The following is a 23,196-nucleotide window of genomic DNA, read 5'->3' as shown; positions in this document are numbered from 1 at the left end:
GACCCCACTGGCCCAATTCCCTGTCAATTCCTTCCTCCATGCCTCTCCACCCCAACCCTAGGGCTGGCATGGCCTCCTACATCCCATATGCCACACCAGCACCAAAGAGATTAAATTCTGCTCCGAATCTAACCACTGCCTTTAAAGAGGCAGGAATGAGATCATTTCTTTCCCAGTCATTCAGCATGTACTGAGCACTAACTCTAGAGCAAGTCTGCATCTGACTCTTCAAAGACTCACAGTGATGGTGCAGACAAAGGGAACATAGTCAAGAAATATCCAGAAAAGTGAAGACCAGCAAAACTAGAGCCTGATCAGATGTGGAGAATGAAACAGAGAGAGCAGCCAGGGGGAGGACTCCCAGGGTTCCAGCCAAGGTGCCGGAGTTGCCAGTGGTGCTCTGGTTCCTGAGAGCAAACAGGGGAAAAGGAGGCATAAAGGAGGATGGGGAGTTGATGTCTGCATACCCTGAACGTGGGGTAGGAGAGAGACACCGGCAGACGTCCCCCAGGGGCCAGAGCAAGGGGCTCTGAAGCTCTAAGAGCGCACCAGAGGGACACTGGGGAGCCACCCGCACAGAGACAGCATCTGAAGCCCTGAGGGTAAGTGGACTGGGAACCAAGGGTGACAGCGGACTCCTGGGAAGCACCTCCAGTTAGGGATTAGGGTGGGGACAGGAGACTGAGGAGCCCACAAAGGAGGAAGGAAGGTGGCAGGAGAACCTGGAAATTCATGTTGCCATGGAAGCCAAAGGAACAGAGTTCGTAAAGAAGGGAATAATCACCAGGACCAAAGAGATATGTGAGGAAGGCTAGAAAAGACAGATCTTAAACCAAAGGAAACATACTTTAGGATGTGAGTAACTCAGCATGTTTAAAAGAAAAGGAGCCTGTAAAAGGGAGTAATTTTGCAGAAACCAGGAGATTAGGTGATAAGCGATGAGGCAAGTCTTGGAAGGGGATGGGAGAGCGGGGAACAAAGGCAGAAGCAGAAGGGGAAGCGTGCACGGACAATGCCTCCCTCCACATGCAGACATGGACTAAGAGGCAGGGGTACACGTGTGTACGCGTGGAAAAGGCTGGCATCTGAGTGTCCCACCCGCTGGATTTTCCTGCTGAAGGAGGGAGCAAAGCGGTCTGTGGTTGGCTGAGGGGTCAGGACTGGGGACAACCCTAAGGACAGCAGTGAAGGGGAACAGGTCAACCTCGCCCCTGTTGCTGTTGCCAGCAAAGGAAACAGCACTTTAAAGCCCAGAGGTGATATGCGGTTATTGATTTATACCTTGTCCTGATCCAGAGAGAACCAGCAGGGTGATACATAAGTTCCATCACAGGGCCTCTTGTGGGCAGGAATTATAACTTTTCTACGCTTTCCAGGCAACAAGTGAATTAGGGCAAGCGGGCCCATGCTAAGTCAGAGCAGCTTTTCAGCTGTTCGTGCTCCCCAGCCACTGGGCAGCATGGCCTGCAACTTGGAGGCTTCCACACCTTGAGCTCTACAAAAACGAACCTCTGCTTCTGAATGAAGAGAAAAAAGGGACTTCCCCCTGTCTGGTTCTCACTCTCTAAAGCTCAGTCTCTGGAGAGAAAAGGAAGATGTTCTAAAGTAGGAAGCCAGGTTTAGGGGAGCCTGGGTGGCCCAGTCAGTTAAGCGTCTGACTTCAGCTCAAGTCATGATCTCACAGCTTGTGTGTTTGAACGCCATGCCGGGCTCTGTGCTAACAGCTCAGAGCCTGGAGCTGCTTTGGATTCTGTGTGTCTCTCTCTCTCTGCCCCTTCCCTGCTCACACTCTGTCTCTCTCTCTCTCAAAACTAAACATGAAAAAAAAATATTCAGGCAGGTTTCGAGCTTGGATAAGCTAATGGCTCATGTTGTAGAACAAAAGCAACGAATGTATGTTACATCCTAGGTTCCCTGAGTGATGTTTTCAGCAGTAACTTTTTTTTTCTAAATATGGATTCTTGTGATATATTTTTTTATGTTTACTTTATTTGAGAGAGTGAGAGTGCAAGCAGGGGAGGGGCAGAGAGAGGGAGACAGAAGATCTGAGGCAGGCTCTGTGCTGACAGCAGAGCGCCCAATGTGGGGCTCGAACTCCCAAACTGTGAGATCATGACGTGAGCCGAAATCAAGAGTCAGACCCCAACTGACTGAGCCACCTAGGCGCCCCTTCAGCAGTAACTTTCAACTTCAGGTAAGACCCTTCTTAAATAATTTACTGTTGATATACAGCTTATTTATAAATCAAGTCAACAAACACGTAATGATCGCCTTCTACATGTTGAAGAGTAAACAAAAGAGAGTAAGACATAACTTATACGTGCCTGACCCAACGTCATGTCATTTGTTGGAACAGACTCTGTCTACGGGAACCTTACAGATGAGTAGATGTGGAGTCGTACAGAATAACAAAGTGAAGCAAAGGGCCATGTTCTGAACTCCTCTGACCAACCTGCAATGGTGGAGATTTGGCTCACTGGGATGGTGGCAGCTTTCTGGAGGTCCATCTTTATCTTTTTGGCCTGCCAGGAGAGAACAGTGAGAGGGCAAACAGTGTCCGGAAGAGTGGAGTAGATGACAGCAGGATTAGGGAAGGTGACGTGCTAGCAACACTCCTCTGGGACACGGGGCTGTTCGGAGCACTCCCAGGCCCAGACAGCTCGCAACTTACAGCCCTCCGTACCTGACTGTCTTTGCTGTTGGTCAGCTCCTCAAAGGCCAACACGCACTGACTGGAAACATCCTGCAGCTGGTGGTACCACTGCATCGTACTGTCTTGGACCTTTACTTGGAGGTCTGAGGAAGAGAAGAGAGGCTCTCGTAATCGTACTCACTGAACACTTCACGTGAGCCAGGCACTGATCTTTTTTTTTTTTTTTTTTTTTAATTTTTTTTTTTTAACGTTTATTTATTTTTGAGACAGTGAGAGACGCAGCATGAAAGGGGGAGGGTCAGAGAGAGAGGGAGACACAGAATCTGAAACAGGCTCCAGGCTCCGAGCTGTCAGCACAGAGCCTGACGCGGGGCTCGAACTCGTGGACCGCGAGATCATGACCTGAGCCGAAGTCGGACGCTCAACTGACTGAGCCACCTAGGCGCCCCGAGCCAGGCACTGTTCTAATCAGCTGATATAGGTATTAATGGCTTTCAAGGACCCTAGGAAGTAGATACCATCATTATCTTCACTTTCTACATAAGGAAATAGGCATAGAAAGGTTAATTTGCCAAAGTCGCATTGCCAGGAAGTAGAAAAACCATATTCCCATGGACCTGGCTCTAAAGCCAGCATTCTCAACCATTATGCTCGACTGATTCTCTTACATATGCAGTGAACATACACTGTGTAATGTTTATTTTAAAAAGTCAGAGCAGCAAAACCTGGGATGATACATCTACTAGAATTATACAGAATTTCAAATCCTCGTGGCAATGCTGGAAGTCAGGCTCCGCATCAACCAAACTGAATGTAATTCAGTAAACGTACAGAGTTTTACATTATGTTAACAGTTCCGGTAAATTGTCCTGAAGCTTAACACGGTATTCAAACATATTCTTGTCTCCTTTCACATTCTGGGCTAAAGGACCGTATCCACGCCAACACCCACCTTCATTCTGTTTCCCTCCTGGGCCCTGGCTGGGAGCTGGGGTCTCTCTGTGGACCTCTGGCCCCTGCTGCATGTGTGAGTCTTGCCGCTTTACCTGGGCCTCCAAATCCTGCCTCCTCTTGTCCTCACAGGCCCTGGCGATCTCCTGCTGCAAGCTGGTAAGGAGGTCCCGCATTTCCTGCAGGGCTCTCTCAGCCACAGCCTGGTCCTCTGCTGTGGGAAAGCCGTTCTGTCAGGGTGACAGAGGCAGAGCTTAGCGTCTATTCCCCAGGCACCTGTGAGGCTGAATCACAGCTCACACAATACATTGCTAAATTGGAACAGTTGCACCCAATGGAGTACCCACATTCAACATGTTGATACCTACTGCGTTCCTGTCCTCTTAAAGGTAATACTGATTAACCATCACATCCACAGAGTATGGATCTTTCCATGCTCTCACCAACAATGCTGGGATAATTCTTTAAAAGCTTGTGACAACAGTCTAGATGAAAATGATACCATGTTGGGGCACCTGGGTGGCTCAGTTAGTTAAGCGTCCGACTTCGGCTCACGTCATGATCTTGAGGTCTGTGAGTTCAAGCCCCACGTCAGGCTCTGTGCTGATAGCTCAGAGCCTGGAGCCTGCTTCGGATTCTGTGTCTCCCCCTCTCTCTGCCCCTCCCCTGCTCACGCTCTGTCTCTCAAAAATAAATACACGTTAAAAAATTTTTTTAATAGCTCGGAGCTTTTTACTCTTGGCTTTCTAGGTAGATAATCATATTGTTATCAAATTACATTTCCTCAAATATTTCTCCTTTGTCTTATTACATTTTATTGGCTAAAACACGTTAACGACACCACCAATTTGTTACTATTGTAGCAACATGGTACATTTTTATTTCTTTCCCAATTTTAATGGCATGTCTAAAATGTAGTCTATGGGTTTTTTTTTTGTTGTTTTTTTTTTTTAATTTTTTTTTTAACGTTTATTTATTTTTGGGACAGAGAGAGACAGAGCATGAACTGGGGAGGGGCAGACAGAGAGGGAGACACAGAATCGGAAGCAGGCTCCAGGCTCTGAGCCATCAGCCCAGAGCCTGACGCGGGGCTCGAACTCACGGACCGCGAGATCGTGACCTGAGCTGAAGTCAGACGCTTAACCGACTGAGCCACCCAGGCGCCCCTGTAGTCTATGTTTTTAATGTTGTTTTGAAAGAGTGAGACAGAGACAAAGAGAGAATCTCAAGCAGACTCCACGCTCAGCAAGGAGCCCAAGATCATGACCTGAGTCCATATCAATAAGACACTCAACTGACTGAGCCACCCAGGTGCCCCTAAAATGTAGTCTTAAATGGATACATAATCTATCATGTTCATGAGAAACATTTTTTTTTAAGTTTATTTATTTTGAGAGAAACAGAGACAGCACAAGTGGGGAGGGGCAGAGAGTGAGGGGGAGAGAATCCCAAACAGGCTCTGTGCTGCCAGTATAGAGTGTGACGTGGGGCTCAAACTCACAAAACTATGAGATCATGACCTGAGCCGAAACCAAGAGTTGGACGCTCAACTGACTGAGCCACTCAGGCACCCTGGGAACACATTTTAGTTTTTAATTTACTATTATTTTTTAATAGGAAAGGATGTAGAATTTCAGCATATACTTTTACAACATCTAACAAGACAAACATATGACTTCGCTCCATTAACCTATTAGTGAAATTGAGTTCATGAAAAGACTTCATAACAATTGATCCAGCTTTTCATTATCCTTAGAATAATACCTCTTTGGTTATAGCACATTATTGTTTTGAGGCACTGATAAATTTGACTTATCATTATTTATTTATTTATCAATGTTTATTATTTATTTTTGAGAGAGAGAGAGACAGAGTATGAGCGGGGAGGGGCAGAGATAGAGACACACACACCGAATCCGAAGCGGGCCCCAGGCTCTGAGCTGTCAGCACAGAGCCCGATGTGGAGCTCGAACCCATGAGCAGCGAGATCATGACCTGAGCTGAAGTCGGACGCTTAACCAACTGAGCCACCCAGACGTCCCTACTTATCTTTTATTTAGAATTTCTGCTCATAAACGAGAATGCATATAAGCCGGAGTGACGTTCCCATTTCTTTCAGTGTGCTATTTTGTTAGAATATGACCACCAGAATCGTAAGACGAATCGAGAAGTGCTGCCATCATTTTGTATATTGCCCTACAAATGTGTTTTGTAGTTTTGCCTGTTAAATCAACGAGGCCTCCCAATTTATTAATTAAATAAATTAATTAATTACTGTGTACATCTATGTATGTAGGCAGGTGGGTCAGCAGGCTCCATGCTCAACGTGGGGCCCAAACTCACAATCCCAGGATCAAGAGTTGGATGCTCCACTGACGGAGCCAGCCGGGCACCCCTTCATTTATTTCTAAAGATTTTATTTTTAAGTAATCTCTGCACCCAACGTGGGGCTTGAACTCATGAACCGTGAGATCATGACGTGAGCTGAAATCAAGAGTCAGACGCTTAACCAACTAGACCCTCCACTGACTTTTTAAAACAAAAACTTGAGAAGAAATAAGAACTAAGGGTAGGAACATAAAAATCATAAAAACGTGAATTGGTACAACTTTTGGGTAAGAGTCAAGAACCTTGAAATTGTTTCAGTAATTCCTTTTCTAAAAATGTATCTCAAAGAAATACAAATAAGACGTATATAGAATGGTATTACTATAGTGCTATGCATGGTAGTGAAAACACAGAAACTTAAATGTTCAACATTAAGCATGTCTTTTTCTACCGTTTTTGGTATTATTACACGTGGGAAGTATCCAATTCCACGTGTTCATCAAATACTGAATATCTGCCATGTGTTGTGGCAATACTTGGCACTTTTTAACACTGCTTTAACTAAAAACATCAGGGGCACCCGGATGCCTCAGTCGATTAAGCGTCCGACTTAGGCTCAGGTCATGATCTCCCGGTTAGTGGGTTCAGGCCCTGCATCGGGCTCTGTGCTGACCGTTCGGAGCTTGGAGCCTGCTTCAGATTCTGTGTCTCCTTCTCTCTCTGCCCCCACCCCCTGCCTCTCTTAAAAGTAAATAAACATTACAAACATTCTTTAAAAAAACAAAAAACAAACATCAAAATATTTTTAGTGATTGTAGTAATTATGTGTTCAAAATACAATGTTAACTGGAAAAAAGCTATATACATTGTCGTAAGGTTTCAATTTTTACCATAGCACACCAGGTGTTCAACAAAACATTACTGAATGAACTAAAGTATTTTGCAATCAGAATAAACAATTATTTGTTGAACCTAAGATAAGAAACTCTGGATGTATAAAAGTCCACTTTGGGGTAAGGGTAGCCCCCCACATGCACACTCCCTGTCAGGGAAGAAAGAGAAAACGCTAATGGTGATTATTATCTCTAACAAACGATCTTGCTATTTTCTACAGTAAGCAAGCATTTTTTTTTTTCCAGGCACTCCTTTTAAATCAGAAAACAAATCTGCACTAAGACTGTCCATTTCCGAGCCAGAAGACCAGGTCGCTCCGAAGCTCGCTCACCTCAGAAGTGGCCCGGATGATCCCCGAGACGAGGCCGCACAGTTGGTTGCCCCGGGTCCGGATGGCAGACAGGTCCACCTTCAGCACATCTTTATGCTGCTCAGAGGCGTCCAGCTGCTGGCTGAGGTGCAGCACCTCCTCCTGCAGGCCATAGAGGCCCCGCAGGCGGACCTGGCCCTCTTCCTTCCGCAGCCGCTCCTGCTCCACCTGCTTCAGGCGCTGCTGCTCAGCCTCCCTCAGCTTCAGGTTGAGAATCTGCAGGAGGGATCGTCCGGTTACCTCCCAGGGGCGCCGGGCCTTCTGTTTCTACATTCCCCAAGCCCCGTGTGGGCTACATATTTTACAGATGGGCCCCCCTCCCCCCAGCAGGTAAAGGGAGTCACAGGGAGGCAAGACCCGGGTTAGAGCCACACCAGGACGCACCCACAAGAATTCTCCCAGGCTCTGACCTTTGCTCTGTGACGATGCTCAGCTTTTAGCTTCTCTTGGTGCCCCAGGGCTTCTCTGGAGCTGCAGGAAGAATGGCAGGATGCTTCCTGAAACTGTCTCACCTTACCTCTCCTAAAAGCCTCCCTCTCCTTGCGACACCTTGGTCACCTCCCCAAGGCTGGACATTTTTCTAGGTTATGAGCTTCACTGGCTATTTTATTTCGATATTTAAAGCCTCAGTAGGTCAACTCTTTCCCTTGGGGTTTCATGCTGGGACAGAGGTCGGGCTGAGCACACGGACGTTCCCGCTCACCTCTTCTCCATCACTTCCCGTAAGTCCTGGAATTCTTTATGATGTTTCAGTTCCTTCCGTTCATCAAAGCGCTTCAGTTGTTCAGATGCCATCTCAGAGAGGGCTCGCACCTTCCTCTCCTGCTCCTCTTGCCACTGCCTCAGGCCCTCCTGAAAAGAATCAGCACCTGCTCTCTGCAGCTCTGTCGGCACCTTGCTCATTTACCTGTGCGGAACATCCTCCCGTCTGTCCTTAATTCCATCAGAGATACTCAAGGGCATGGAACCAGCTGCTTAGTTCGCAGAAACCATGCTCAAGTCGCCTCTCCTCTCTGAGTGGATGTTTACACCCGGCTGTTTTGGAAAGCTCTCCCAATTTGCCCCTTGCGATTCATGTCACTCCAGTATCAGCTGGGAATGGGCAGGAATTTACCATCGTGGTGTCAAAGAGCCCCGCGCTTTTAAGCCTCCATCCTGTGTACTCTGATTTTAGAGTAATCAACAGAAATACTCATTCTAATTCCATAAACATGCTATACACATTCCTATCTACTCCTTTCCTCACCTTATCATCTCTGCCTACATTTCCTCCCCCACCTCCACTTAGGAAAGTCCCCTTCCTAGATTCCTAAAGGTATTCCATTTACTATTCATGAGAGTATTCTCATCTGGTTTTTAAGAGTGATGTGACATTTTAACCACTAAAATTTAAAGGGTATATATCCTTTGGCACTGGTTTATTTTTAAGAATTTATCCCAAGGAAATATTGAACGTGTGTGCAAAGATGTATGAACAAAGAATGCTCACTGCAGTCCTGTCGATGATGGCAGTAAATTTAAAACAATTTACATTAACTGGGGATTGACTACACATATTATAGGAGGTCAGACTAGAGAACACTCTGCAGCCTTTGAAGAGGACAAGATGCTATATATACTGGCATGAAGATACGGCAAAATACATTGTTAGGATGTCACATTATTCTATTTTATTTTTTTTAAAAAAATTTTTTTTTTCAACGTTTTTTATTTTTATTTTTGGGACAGAGAGAGACAGAGCATGAACGGGGGAGGGGCAGAGAGAGAGGGAGACACAGAATCGGAAACAGGCTCCAGGCTCCGAGCCATCAGCCCAGAGCCTGACGCGGGGCTCGAACTCACGGACCGCGAGATCGTGACCTGGCTGAAGTCGGACGCTTAACCGACTGCGCCACCCAGGCGCCCCAACATTATTCTATTTTAAAGCTTCCAGTGCAAGAAGGCAAAGTGAACACAGCATCTATAACCTCTCCTCCGAGACTCCGTTTAAATATGAGTTGGGAAGGGAAAAAGGACTCAACAGCAGAACGTGCATGGGATTGTCAGCAGGGAAAAATTTTCACCACGCTTCTGGAACACAACATTTCTGTGGAGGAGTGTGAACTGACAGCAGAGCTGAGCAAACGTGAGAGTGCGTGCAAACACAAGCAGACTACGTCTCTCAGGGAGAGAACCAAGCTACCAGAATCTCAAAGAGGCTCAGGACTGGGCAATGCCAGATCTAAAACCAGGTGGGGTTCACAGGGCTGAAAACAGAGGTATCAGCTGAATGTTTTCAGACGAAACAGTCAACTCAAATCTCCGCCCCTCCCCCCCACTCCCCCCCCCCCCCCCCCCCCCCGCATCCTCCCAAATCATGAGATGAGAACAGTCGGTAGCCAGGCATGTGTGCTGTAATGATTTTTTAAAAACATCTTTTCGGGGTGCCTGGGTGGCTCAGTCGGTTAAGTGTCCGACTTTGGCTCAGGTCACGATCTCACGATTCATGAGTTGCGCATCAAGCTGTCTGCTGTCAGCACATAGCCCACTTTGGATCCTCTGTCCTCTTCTCTCTCTGTTCCTCCCCAACTTGCACTCTCTCTCAAAATAAACACTGAAAACCTCTTTTCATGTGCTTCTTTGTACCTTTGGTAAAGTATCTCTGTTTTTTGCCCATTCTGTACTGGATTTGTTTTTGCTGTTGTGTACTGTGTAATGACTTAAAAAGAGATCTGGACAGGGGCACGTGGGTGGCTCAATCAATGAAGCGTCCGACTCTTGACCTCAGATCAGGTCATGATCTGACAGTTAGTGCGTTCCAGCCCGCATCAGGCTCCATGCTGACAGAGTGGTGCCTGCTTGGGATTTTCTCTCTCTCCCTCTCCCTGCTTGCATGCTCTCTCTTTCTCAAAATAAATAAATAAACTTAAAAAAAAGAGAGAGATCTGCACATTCTCTGATCCTCCCATCTCCTCCACTTCAACCTGAGCAGCCCCTCATGACTGCCTTGGCTAAGAGAATGTGGGAAAGAGAAATAATGTTACATGATTCCTGAGACCAGGCTAGAAAAGGCCACGCAGCTAGCAGCTCGGGCAGTATCTCTTACAATGCTTGCTCTTGGGACCCGACCTCTGTGCTAGGAAGGTCGAGGAAGGCGGAGGAAGCTCTGCCACATGAAGAGGGCAGATGTTCCAGCTAAGTAACTGCAACAGCTACACAGGTCAGTGAGGAAGCCTCTGGAAGAATTCCAGACCTTGTCACTGCAGCCACAGAGACCCCAAGTGAGAACTACCTAGTTGAGCAAGTTGACCTCCAGAAACACGAAGGACAGGAATGAAATGTCAGTAGTGGCTGTAAGCCACAAGTTTGGGGGCGATTTATTACACAATCATGCATACAAACTCCCAGCCAAAAAACAGAGAGTTCTTCCCTACAAGAAAATGAATAAATTATCCAGAGATAACTGGATCAGCTAGTGTGGAGGCCGGTATTCCAGAACATATACCCTACGAATTCTGACACTTAGGAAGTTCAAAATCGTAATCATTTTGTTCCTGACAACGCACCTGGAAGCCTTGGTCCAACCACTGGTAAATAAAGATCGTTAGATATTTGAGGAAATTCTATACCCTAGAATAATGAATCTAGAGAAAACAAATTATTTCAAGGAATACAAATCTGAAAAAAACTTTAGTATGATATGAGAATTAAGTGCTCTGAAAAAGGAACACACGGAGAAGAAAAAGCCCATGAAAATCAAATATATAATTTATTTTATTTAAAAAAAAATTTTTTTAACGTTTCTTTCTGAGAGAGAGAGAGACAGAGCATGAGTGGGGGAAGAGCAGAGAGAGGGGGAGACACAGAATCCAAAGCAGGCTCCAGGCTCTGAGATGTCAGCACAGAGCCCGACATGGGGCTCGAACCCACAAACTGTGAGATCATGACCTGAGCCGAAGTCGGACGCTTAACCGACTGAGCCACCCAGGTGCCCCTAAACACATAATTTAAAAAATAGGTAGGTACATAGTTTTTCAATTAACGATGGAAGGATAAAATTAAATCTCTTGGAAAAGAGAAAAAGACAAAAGGAAAATGAGAGGAAGGATAAGAGAAATAGGGAATTAATCTAGGAGATCCAGTATCTGACTAATAAAAGTTCCTAAAACGAGAGAAAAAAAAGGCAATGGAGAGGAAGAGAAAGTAATCAAAGGGGAAAACTTTCCCGAAGATGAAGGGCATTAAGTGTTCAGCTGAAAAGGACTCCCCTAGCCAGGACCTGAGCATCCCTCACCATCCACCTTGCCAGCACCCAAGAGGAAGCAACCAGACCCTTTCACTCAGAGTAAAACAGTCTTCTACCTACATTTTACTTATTTCTCTTGTTTACTTCGATCTCTCCTCACCAGTACAGACGCTCTGTGAGGGCCTGAATCCGCGTCTGCTTTGCTCACTGTTTTATCTAGACCGAGAATAGCGTCTAAGCGCTCCATAAGCACGTAAGTGCTCGGTAACTATGTGTTGACTCAATGAATGAACAAACGAGGGTAGATGCCAGAAGACTTTCACATTATAAACTCACTTGATCTGTGGAAATTTTGACAAAACCATGCGTTGTCTTTCTAATTGCAAAATCATAACGTCAGCTCCCTGGGCTCAGGCTTAGTTTGAGGCAACATGGCTAACGGCACCAGGATGGTTGGAATCCTCCATAAATACGGGAGCCATTATGGTGCTTCCCTCAGGAAAATGGTGAAGAAGACTGAAATAGGCCAGCCCGCCAAATATACGTGCTCCTTCTGTGGCAAAACCAAGATGAAAAGACAAGCTGTGAAGATCTGGCATTGCGGTGCCTGCATGAAAACGGCAGCCGGCGGTGCCGGAGCCACACGGCCACTTCTGCCGTCACGGCAGAGTCTCCCATCAGACTGAAGGAGGTGAAAGGCCGTAGAAGCTACGCCACCTGAAATACAGCTAGCCTATAATAAATGGGTTCGTTTACATAACAAAATTACTTTGGTTTGTTGTTAAACTCATTAATTAGATATTCTCACTTGTGTTACATTAGTTTTGCTCTCTCAAAAGACCTGAGAATTAAAGTCCTTCTAATTTTTTCGAGAGCACGAGCAGGGGAGAGGCAGAGAGAGAGAATCCCCCAGTGCAGGGCTCGGACTCACAAACCGTGAGATCATGACCCGGAATGAAATCAAGAGTTGGACTCTTAACCAACTGAGCCGCCCAGGCGACCCTAAAATCCTTCTAGTTTTTATTGGAAAAGCATGAAAAAAATAATAAAGTCAAATAAATTATTAAAACAGAATTAACCTTTCTTCAAGAGGCTGTTAAGACCCATCTTCTCAGTATAACCTTATCTGACAACCCTAGATCATCTTCCAATTCTGGAGAAGTAAATGGAAACCAGGAGAGCCTAAGTAATTTTCTCAAAGTCACATGCAACACAGAAGAGCTAGGATGTGAACCTGATCTATCTTCCTTCAGAGAGCTCACTTTTTTTTTTTTTTTAATGTTCATTCATTTTTTTTTTTAATTTTTTTTTTTTAATGTTTATTTATTTTTGAGACAGAGAGAGACAGAGCATGAACGGGGGAGGGTCAGAGAGAGGGAGACACAGAATCCGAAACAGGCTCCAGGCTCTGAGCTGTCAGCACAGAGCCTGACGTGGGGCTTGAACTCACGGACCGCGAGATCATGACCTCAGCCAAAGTCGGCCACTTAACTGACTGAGCCACCCAGGCGCCCCTAATGTTCATTCATTTTTGACAGACAGACAGAATGCAGAATGGAGGGACAGAGAGAGAGAGAGAGAGAGAGAGAGAGAGAGAGAGAGAGAGAATCTCAAGCGGGCTCCAGGCTCTAAGCTATCAGCACAGAGCCCAATGTGGGCTCAAACCCACAAACTGTGAGATCCTCACCTAAGCTGACGTTGGATGCTTAATTGATGGAGCCACCCAGGTGCCCCAGAGAGCTCACTCTCAAATGCTATGTTACACTATCTCCCCAAGTGAATCAGGAGCTACTAGCATGTGGGGCACAATGATCAGCACGAGGTGGGCACTCATAATGCCTGAAGAACTGTATTTAAATGTGGCTGCCGTGGGTCAAGCCTACCCTACTTCATGGGACACTTACTCTTCCTCTCATTCTGTGCACCAGCTCATACATCCGGATGCAACCTTCCACTTTGATCCCCCGGGAGGACTGAAGTGCCATAGGTTCTGCATGCTGGGACTCACATTTGTCCTATACAGACAGAAAATGAAAAAATTAAGCATTTAAGATGGTAAAGTTGATGCTACCCTTTCTACATGAAAACCACATCCCTACCTATGAACAACCACCCAGAAGAACAACAACAAGACAATTTAGGTTAGAACCAGTGTGCTTGTCATGATATTGATCTTGTTCTCATTGTTTTCCATTGTAAAGGGAATAATACTATAAATTACGTTTATATAATAATATACAAACCAATAGATGGGTTATTTCTCTGCACAGTTTTAGTTTGCTTTGTTTTTTGGCTTGCTTGTTCTGATCTGCCCGGCAAATTGTTCCCCATTCTTCTGGTAAGAGTTAATGTGTGCTGGGGTGGTTTGAATGGAGCCATCCCAACCCACGTCCCCAGTTGTTCCACCCTCCTTTAAGGGGTAATTGTGTGACCAGCCTACCGATCAAAGTACTCTATCCCCCTGTGCCAAGCTAGGCCAGACTCCATCTCTGAATTTTTCTGATGGAGTTATCTGGGAAGGCTTTCTACCTCTGAGGATGCTAATCTAAGAAGATGTGTGTCTACGGTCACTAATGGCCATCTTGCCACATGGAGTCTATAAGAAGGATGGAACCAAGAAGAGTTAAGCAGAATTGAGGGGACAGGCAAAGCCCTGTATGTGGGTCATTGGATCAGGTCAAAAATAACGTAAAGCAGAGAGAAGCAGAAAGTATATTGCCTGGATCTAACCGATTCTATATGCATTCACACACTTACTAGTCATGTGAGCTAATTAATTCCTTTTTCTCTTCCGTTTTGCTTAAGCTAGTTTGAACTGGGTTTCTCTCCAACCCCCAAAAATTCCTAAATGACACAATAATTCATTATATAAAGCCATCTAAAATTTTATTTAAACCTCAAGAATGAGGGGCGCCTGGGTGGCTCAGTTGGTTAAACGTCTGACCTCAGCTCAGGTCATGATCTCACGGTTCGTGAGTTCGAGCTCCACGTCCGGCTCTGCGCTGACGTCTTGGAGCCTGGAGCCAGCTTCGGATTCTGTGTCTCCCTCGCTCTGCCCCTCCCCCACTCATGCTCTGTCTCTGTCTCTCAAAAATAAACAAACATTAAAAAATTAAAAACACAAAACAAACAAACACCTCAAGAATGATGGAATTCTCTCTCTGGAGAGGACATCAGCAATTTGGCCCAGTACCAGGTTTACAGATGAAACGACTGAGCCCTGGGGAGGGAAAGATGACTGCCTGTGGACATGTCACAGCACTGCCATGACTGGAACTGAGAAGCACTCATAGAAATTAAAAAAAAAAAAAGTGTTTTTTAACTCTATAAAAAAATAATTAAAATAATTCTAATTCACAGAAGTTGTTAAAATTGGTAGAGAGAGGCTGGTGCACTCTTCACTCAGTACCCCCCCAATAGTAACAGCCATAAATACAGTAAAATATCAAGAACAGTAAACTGATGTTGGTACAAGCCACAGAACTTCTTCAGATTTCGCCAGTTGTGCAGGAATTCAGTTGTGTATGTGTATCGTTCCATGCAAGTTTATCTCATGCACAGATTTGCATAACTGCCATCATAATCACGGTACGGAACCGCCCTGTCACCACAGGCGTCCTATGCCACACCTACCTCCATACCCCTAATGTGTTCTCTAGAACACTCTTATTTCATGAATGTTAAATGGACGGAATCATACAGTGTGTTCCTTTATATTTGTATGCAGATGAACTACTTCTGGAAGGATTACTCCCCAGGCCCCAAAAAAGAGAAAGGAAGAATGGAACTCCACCAGTAACAATTTAACTGCTTTTAAGGAAGAGAAACAAGCAAAGGCAGGGACAAAACAGAGTAAAAAAGAGTAAAAATGCATTTTTTTCCCACAAATCACAATTTTTTTTTTTTTTTTTTTTTAAAGAACTAATGATAAGGTACATCTAGACAGCAGGTCTAAATTTCACTGTAAGCCTCCAACAGCCAACCAAAAAGGGAGACCTCATGAGTCAAATGCATGCAATATTCGTGAGAAAAAAACAATCCAATTGCTGAGGAAATTCATTACTATCACTGGTACTAAGAATAGAAGGGAATCTCTCTCCCCCCTCTTCATAAAGGGAACGCTGTGGTGTAGTAAATGGAATCCTTAAAACATCTACAAGAAGGAGCCACCATTATTTTTCCCAGAGTAAGGTCACTGTCGTATCACAATCTTAAACACTTCAACTTTTTTAAATTTTTATTTATTTTTATTTATTTATTTTTTTAACATTTTATTTATTTTTGAGACAGGGAGAGACAGAGCATGAATAGGGGAGGGTCAGAGAGAGGGAGACACAGAATCCGAAACAGGCTCCAGGCTCTGAGCTGTCAGCACAGAGCCCAACGCGGGGCTCGAACTCACGGACCGCGAGATCGTGACCCGAGCTAAAGTCGGACGCTTAACCGACTGAGCCACCCAGGTGCCCCTACTTTTTTTATTTTTAAGATTTTTATTTATTTTTAAGTTTTTTAATTTTTTAAATTTATTTTGAGAGAGAGTGTGTGCATGTGTGCAGGGGAGGGGCAGAGAGAGGGGGAGAGAAAGAATCGCAAGCAGGCTCCATGCTGTCAGTGCAGAACCCAACGTGGGGCTCAACCTCACAACCCTGAGATCATGATCTGGGCTGAAATCAAGAGTTAGACGCTTAACCAACTGAGTCACCCAGGTGCCCCAAGATTTTTATTTTTGAGTAATCTCTACACCCAATGTGGGGCCCCAACTCATGACTCAGAGAGCAAGAATCGCATGCTCCCCCACATGAGCCAGTCAGGGGCCTCTTAAATACTTCAACTTCTCAGCCACCACTGCCTCCGATCTTAAGCTAATCACAAACCTTACCTCGGCTCCATCTGCTGTTGCTGAGGAAACTGGTGAGAAGGCAGGGGTTCTGACGGGAGATTTGGGAACACAGGAAGGTTGTTCAAGGTCTGAAGTGGATCTGGAGGATTCTGAAGTCTCAGAGGATGGTTGATTCTCTTGCATGTGGGGTAAGACATGGTCTACCACCCATCCGGAGTAGGAAGAGAGCTTGGGAACAGACCTACATTCTTCCAAAACATCCTAGAGAAAAGAAGAGGGTGAGGCCCAACTTGCATGTTAACTGATCTAAGCAATCAAAAATAATTTTGTCCTTATAATCCATTACCTGCCTCACTGAAAACTCTAAGGCCTAAATACATACATACATACATACATACAAAGACCCAAACTAACTGTACTAACAATTAGAGATGAAGAGAAAGTAGTTTCTTGATAATGACCAACTCCTATCCTTTTTTTTTTTTTTTTTAAGTTATTTATTTTTGAGCAAGAGAGAAAGAGACAGAGCACGAGTGGGGAAGGAGAAGAGGGAGAAGGAGACACAGAATCCGAAGCAGGCTCCAGGCTCTGAGCTGTCAGCACACAGCCCAACACGGGGCTCGAACTCATGAACTGTGAGATCATGACCTGAGCTAGAGTCGGCCACTTAACGGACTGAGCCACCCAGGAGCCCCATGACTCCTATCCTTTTAGAATATCAGACTAAATAACTCTAACCACAGAAAAAGGAATGATGCACAAAGATGGTCAATAAAGCATATCTGAAAGCAATTTAAAACATCAGAATGGAAAAGGAGACGAGGAATTTTGAAGTAAACTACAGTATACACAATCAGTGGGATATCGGTCATTTAAAAGCATGGATTGTGGGGAGCTTGGGTGGCACAGTTGGTTAAGCATCTGACTCTTGATCTCGGCTCAGGTCATAATCTCGTGGTTCATGGGTTCGAGCCCCACATCAGGCTCTGTGCAGATGGTGTGGAGCCTACTTGGGATTCTGGCTCTCCTTCTCTCTGCCCCTCCTCTGCTTGTGTGTGCTCTCTCTCTCTCAAATAAATTAAAAAATAATAATAACTTAAAAAAAATTTAAAGTACAGATTCTGAATCCTATTTAACACCATACTTAAGATTCAATATTTTTCCAGTCATTGAAAAATAATTGACATATATCACTGTATAAATTTAAAGTGACAGTATGATCGGTTGATTTACATATATTTCAAATGATTACTATAGCAGGTTCAGCTAACATCCATCTTCTACTATAGATACAATAGAAAGAAAGAACAAAAAAGGTAAAAAAACTTTCTCCTTGTGATGAGAACTCTTAGGATTTACTCTTAACTTCCTGTATATCACAGCAGTGTGAGCTATAACTACATTGTACATTACATCTCCAGTACTTGTAACTAAGTTTGTGTCTTTTCATGATCCTCCATTTCCCCTTCCCCTGAGATTCAATTTTAAGTGAAAAAAAAAAAAAGGGTATAAATAAATATCTACAATTATATAAAAATAAAAACAAATGCTAATACACTATTAGACATTAAGGAAATATTCTAGAGGTTGTGCTTGGGTAATGAGACATATTTCTCCTTGTTCTAATTTTCTAGATTCAATTTTATTTATTTGTTTGTTTGTTTGTTTGTCACACTCAATGTGGAACCCAACACAGGGCTTGAACTCATGACCTTGAGATCAAGACCTGAGCTGAGATCGAGTCAGACACTTAATCAACTGAGCCACCCACTTGTCCCTCTAGGTTTCATTTTTAAATGAACATAATTTTTAAACTGAATATAGCATATAAAAATAGGCATAGAAAAGGGGTCACTGATGTAAAAGCCAATGGCTTAAAGCAAATGAGATTTAAAACAGAAACACTATAAAACAAGTTCTAGACATTCTTACCAGTTGTGTGTGGACATCTCTACCAGTTGTGGTGGGTTTTTTTTATGATTTATGTTTGTTTGTTTGTTTGTTTGTTTATTTAGAGAGAGAGAGAGAGAGAGCAAGCGTGAGTGGGGATGGGGCAGAGAAAGGAGAGAAAATCCTAAGCAGGCTCCATGCTGCCAGTGCAAAGCCTGTCAGGGATCCCAACGCAGAGTTCGGGGCTCAATCTTGAACCATGAGATCACTGAGATCATGACCTGAGCCGAAACCAAGAGTCGGGAGGCCCAACCGACTGAGCCACCCAAGCGTCCCTCAACCCTACCAGTTAATCATTATCTCTGTATATATGGCATACAGCACGAGGCGGGAGGCACAGAGAGAGAAGGGGACAATGGATCTAAAGCAGGCTCCGTGCTGACAGGAGCGGGCCCAATGCAGAGCCCGAACTCTCGGACCGTGAGATCATGACCCGACCCGAAGTTGGACAGAGCCAACAGACTGAGCCAGCCAGCTGGCCCTGGCATACAGCACTTTAAACCAGAGCAGCTTATGCCATTTAACTACAGTTAAAATATACAGCCATTCTGGCAAAGTTTACTCCATGTCAGGAAGATATTACCAGGAAACATGGAGACACGGTATGATAGTGACCAAGAGGACTGAGTTTGGAACCTGCCTTTCTTAATCTGAATTCCATCCCTGCATTCCACTCACCTGTACAACTATGGGCAAGTTACTTCTAAAATGGAATCATAAAGGATCCACCTCAAAAGATTTGGGAAGGAATAAATGAATGACAGCTATAAAGGGCTGAGAACAATACCTGGCACATGAAAACTACTCAGAAACTGCAAGTTATTTATTTTACCTAGGTCAGTGGTTTTACAGCAGGATCAATTTTATCCCCCAGGGCATAGCTAGCAATGTCCAGAAACATTTTTTGTTGTCACAACTGGGAGGGTGCTATTGGCATCTAGTGGGTGGAGGCCAGGAATGCTGTTAAGCATCCTACAATGCAAGACATCCTACAATGCAATGCAAGCATCCTACAACGCAGCCCCTCATAACACAGAAGTATCTGGCCTAGCCCCAAATATCCGTAACGCTGCGGTTGAGAAAGACTGATCTAGATTGTAGGTACACATCCCACGTGCAATAAACAGATATTCAACCCGTGGAGAAGAATCTGGACACAGAAGCAAACAGGTTATATGCACATTTTATAAAGTAATGAAACTCATTTTCAAGACATAATAGAAATAATGTTGAGCCACACCTTTTTTTTCCCTCATTCCTTACACCAAAATATATTCCAGGGCCAAAGATTCAAATGTAAAAAATAAAACCACACATACCCAAAACACCATAAACAGGGGTGCCTGGCTGGCTCAGTCAGTACACCATGCGACTCTTGATCTCAAGACTCATGAGTTCAAGCCCCACATTGGGCGTGGAGCCTATTTAAAATACAAATTAAAAGAAAAAAAAAAACATAAACAGAAAAAATTCCAACTGACAAACTAGAAAAAATATATGCAATACATGTCACAGATAAAGGGCTACGGTTATCCTTAATACATAAAGAACTTGTAAAATCAGGGGGGAAAGAAAAACCCAAAAGAAAAATACAAATAGCGTGGCACCTGGGTGGCTCAGTGGGTTACGCGTCCAACTTCAGCTCAGGTCATGATCCCGAGGTTTGGGGGCTCAAGCTCCACGTCGGGCTGTGTGCTGACAGCTCGGAGCCTGGAGCCTGCTTCCGATTCTGGGTCTTCCTCTCTCTCTGCCCCTCCCCCATTTGTGTGCATGCACACGCGCGCGCTCTCTCTCAAAAATAAACATTTAAAAAAAGTAAAAGAAAAAGAAAAGAAAAAGAAAAATACCAATAGCAAAAGACATAAACTGTCAATTCACAAATATATAAAACTGGCTCGAGGGGCACCTGGCTGGCTCAGTTGGTAGAGTGTGCAACTCTTGACAATGGGGTCGTGAGTTCCAGCCCCACACTGGAAGCCTACTTAAAAAATAGAATGCTATATGGGGGCGCCTGGGTGGCTCAGTCGGTTAAGCGGCCGACTTCAGCTCAGGTCATGATCTTGCGGTCCGTGAGTTCAAGCCCCGCGTCGGGCTCTGTGCTGACCGCTCAGAGCCTGGAGCCTGTTTCGGATTCTGTGTCTCCCTCTCTCTCTGACCCTCCCCCGTTCATGCTCTGTATCTGCCTCAAAAATAAAGAAATGTAAAAAAAAATAAAATAAAATAGAATGCTATAAAATTGGCTCTTGAATATATGAAAAAAAAAATGTTCGCTCTCAATAAGAAGAGAAAGGCATTGCAAAACCATACCGAGATCTCATTCTTACCTATTAGACAAGCAAAATTTAGAAGTATAATAATACAATTCTGTTGATGAGGCCACGGGCAAAAAGGCAAGATCATGCATTGCCGACTGGAAGGCAATTTGATGCATCCGTTGTGGGGGGTGGGGAGACATCTACGTTTGGCTTTGACCCAACGACCTCAACTCTCAGAGTTTATCCCGAAGTCGCACTTCCCACAGAATGGAAATACTCACACACCAGCTTTACAAGTAATGGGTTACAACTCACAAAACAGTAACCCATGAGTACGGCATGATACAACCAATTAATTAAACGGGAGAAAAGAAAGCTCTTCCTTACAGGAACTGGCAAACATAGAAGGAGTGGCTGACATTCAGGAAATGCCATTCGAGTACCTCCCGAGAGCGACTGATTCAGGCAGAAATGGCGAATGCCAACGATGGAGGTTTGACAAGGAAACCTCGACGCAATCTTGGATTACCTCCCCACAAGACACTCATCAACCTCAAAAGGAAAATCCATGAATTCTAAGTGCAGCTATCTGGCAGATAACAATGTGAGCAGGTGATCAAGGTTAGCATCGCCAGTGCTGGGAGAGTTTGCAGTATATGCGTGCTTCCCGATATGACTGACACAGCACAGCGACATTTCTCAGGCATTCCTGCCAGAAATGCAAAACGTGAGTCTACACCAGCCAGACCCATGTCTGTACGTATGGTCTGTATTCCCTAAAATTGTCAGAGATATAAAAGATAGGGAAACGCTTTTAGAATGGGTTCCCACGGGGCGCGTGGGTGGCTCAGTCGATTAAGCCTCCGACTTCGCTCAGGTCATGATCTCGCGGTATGTGAGTTCGAGCCCCGCGTGGGCTCTGTGCTGACTGCTCAGAGCCTGGAGCCTGTTTCCGATTCTGTGTCTCCCTCTCTCTCTGCCCCTCCCCTGTTCATGCTCTGTCTCTCTCTGTCTCAAAAATAAATAAATGCTAAAAAAAAAAAATTAGAATGGTTTCCCATGTAAGTCTAAAGAGACAAGACAGCATCCTATCTGTAATTACCAGCAACTCGGGTAGTGTCTATGCCTTAATCTGTCTACACCCCTACATTCCTGTGGTCAAGTATATGGCTTTGCAAATCCTCGATAGCGAACACGCCCCCATTCAACTTTCCAAGTCCGCCCAACGTCAATCTAAGATTTTGGTCCTTTCAGCAGGTTGGGCCCTATTAATCGTTCACCGCTAACTACGGACCTCGCAGCACAAGAGACCTGCGGTAAATCACCTGACCCTGAAAGGGTTGCGTTGACGACAGCATAGCTGGGGGTGGCAACGAAGCCTTTAGAGAGAAGAGCACCTCCGAAATTATGGAGCTCGCTGAAAGGCTAGAATAGGCAGGAGAGGGCAGAAACTCTAGGACGGGGTGATGCACACACAAGAGTCGAGAAACTAATGCGGGTTGTTAGAAAGAACGCACGTGTTCACAGCGCCGGCCAAGCCAGGGGCTAGGGAACAGCAGGGTACCACCGCGAGCAGCCGGAAGGGCACCGCCCACTCCGGGGCCCCCCTCACCTCGCCCCGCAGCAGCCAGTCGCGGTGGTAGCAGAGGCGACCTTTGTCGGAACTGCGCAGCGCCTGCAGGGTCTCCCAGCAGCGACCCTCGGACGGCATGGCCGGCCCTGAGGGAGCTCTTCAGAGGCTCCGCTTGGGACAAAACAAGTCCTCGAATCAGCCGCCCGGAAACGGGCCCTCGATTCCGCTTCCGGGGCGCGCACGCAGCCACGCAGGGCAACCCCCGCCCCTAACGGCTTCATGGCCCCGCCTCCGGCGCCGGGCCTGGTAGCCAGCGCGCTTGCGCCGGCAGGGTTTGGTCCCTAAGGCTCCCTTGCTTGGATCTGGGAACCGGGGCTTCTGAAGGCGGCTGGAGACTGCGGATTGCAGAAAGCCCAGTATGTGTTGATGAGGATGTGGAGAAATTGGACCATTACTGATGGGCTCTAAAATGGGGCAGCTCCTGGGCAGTGTGGCAGTTGCCCAAAAGGGTAGCCTTACCACCGACCCAGCAATCCTACTTCTAAGAATGTATATACCAAGAGAAATTGAAATGTGCATCCCAGAAATTCGTAGAATGTTCGTAGCAGCATTATTCGTAATAGCTAAAAGTTAGAAACACAAATGTCCACTAACTGGTGAGTAAATCAAATAGGGTGTATTCATACAAGGGAGTATTATTTGGCCATAAAATAGAATACAAATGCGTGCTACTACATGGATAAATCTTGGAAAACATTATTCTAAGTGAAAGGACTGGCCAGAGTATTTTTGGATTTCATTTTTGTTAACATAGCCTTGGAGACTTTGTTGCTCCCAGGGGCTGTGCGGAGGCGGGAGGGGGAGTGGCTACTAACGCCTATGGGCTTCATTTTGTGTTGATGAAAATGGTCTAGGGGCGCCTGGGTGGCGCAGTCGGTTAAGCTTCCGACTTCAGCCAGGTCACGATCTCGCGGTCTGTGAGTTCGAGCCCCGCGTCGGGCTCTGGGCTGATGGCTCGGAGCCTGTTTCCGATTCTGTGTCTCCCTCTCTCTCTGCCCCTCCCCCGTTCATGCTCTGTCTCTCTCTGTCCCAAAAGTAAATTAAAAAAAAAAAAAAAAGAAAAAAAGAAAATGGTCTAGAACTGGATAAAGTTGTTT

General features: G+C 45.3%; 1 protein-coding gene and 1 pseudogene across 2 annotated transcripts in view; one reads left to right on the top strand and one right to left on the bottom strand.

Moving 5' to 3' along the window:
- The window catches only part of GLE1 (GLE1 RNA export mediator), a 31,773-nt gene extending 9,433 nt beyond the window's left edge, over positions 1 to 22,340 (bottom strand). For both annotated transcript variants that reach the window (XM_049629698.1, XM_049629692.1), the window contains exons 1-9: positions 22,079 to 22,340; positions 16,301 to 16,522; positions 13,326 to 13,436; positions 7,900 to 8,048; positions 7,607 to 7,667; positions 7,158 to 7,412; positions 3,606 to 3,834; positions 2,684 to 2,796; positions 2,453 to 2,522 (exon numbers count right to left, since the gene is read on the bottom strand). In XM_049629698.1, the coding sequence (XP_049485655.1) occupies positions 2,453 to 2,522; positions 2,684 to 2,796; positions 3,606 to 3,834; positions 7,158 to 7,412; positions 7,607 to 7,667; positions 7,900 to 8,048; positions 13,326 to 13,436; positions 16,301 to 16,522; positions 22,079 to 22,177 (1,309 nt within the window). In that variant the 5' untranslated portion in view covers positions 22,178 to 22,340. The remainder of the gene's footprint in view (positions 1 to 2,452; positions 2,523 to 2,683; positions 2,797 to 3,605; positions 3,835 to 7,157; positions 7,413 to 7,606; positions 7,668 to 7,899; positions 8,049 to 13,325; positions 13,437 to 16,300; positions 16,523 to 22,078) is intronic.
- LOC125921997 (60S ribosomal protein L37a-like) lies at positions 11,853 to 12,184 on the top strand (annotated as a pseudogene).
- Positions 22,341 to 23,196: the final 856 nt, after the last annotated feature.

The sequence above is a fragment of the Panthera uncia genome, chromosome D4 (genome assembly GCF_023721935.1).
Source record: "Panthera uncia isolate 11264 chromosome D4, Puncia_PCG_1.0, whole genome shotgun sequence".
In the NCBI taxonomy this organism is placed as follows: Eukaryota; Metazoa; Chordata; class Mammalia; order Carnivora; family Felidae; genus Panthera; species Panthera uncia.
Note: the sequence above shows the minus strand (reverse complement) of the source record. Positions and strands in the feature narration are given on the sequence as shown.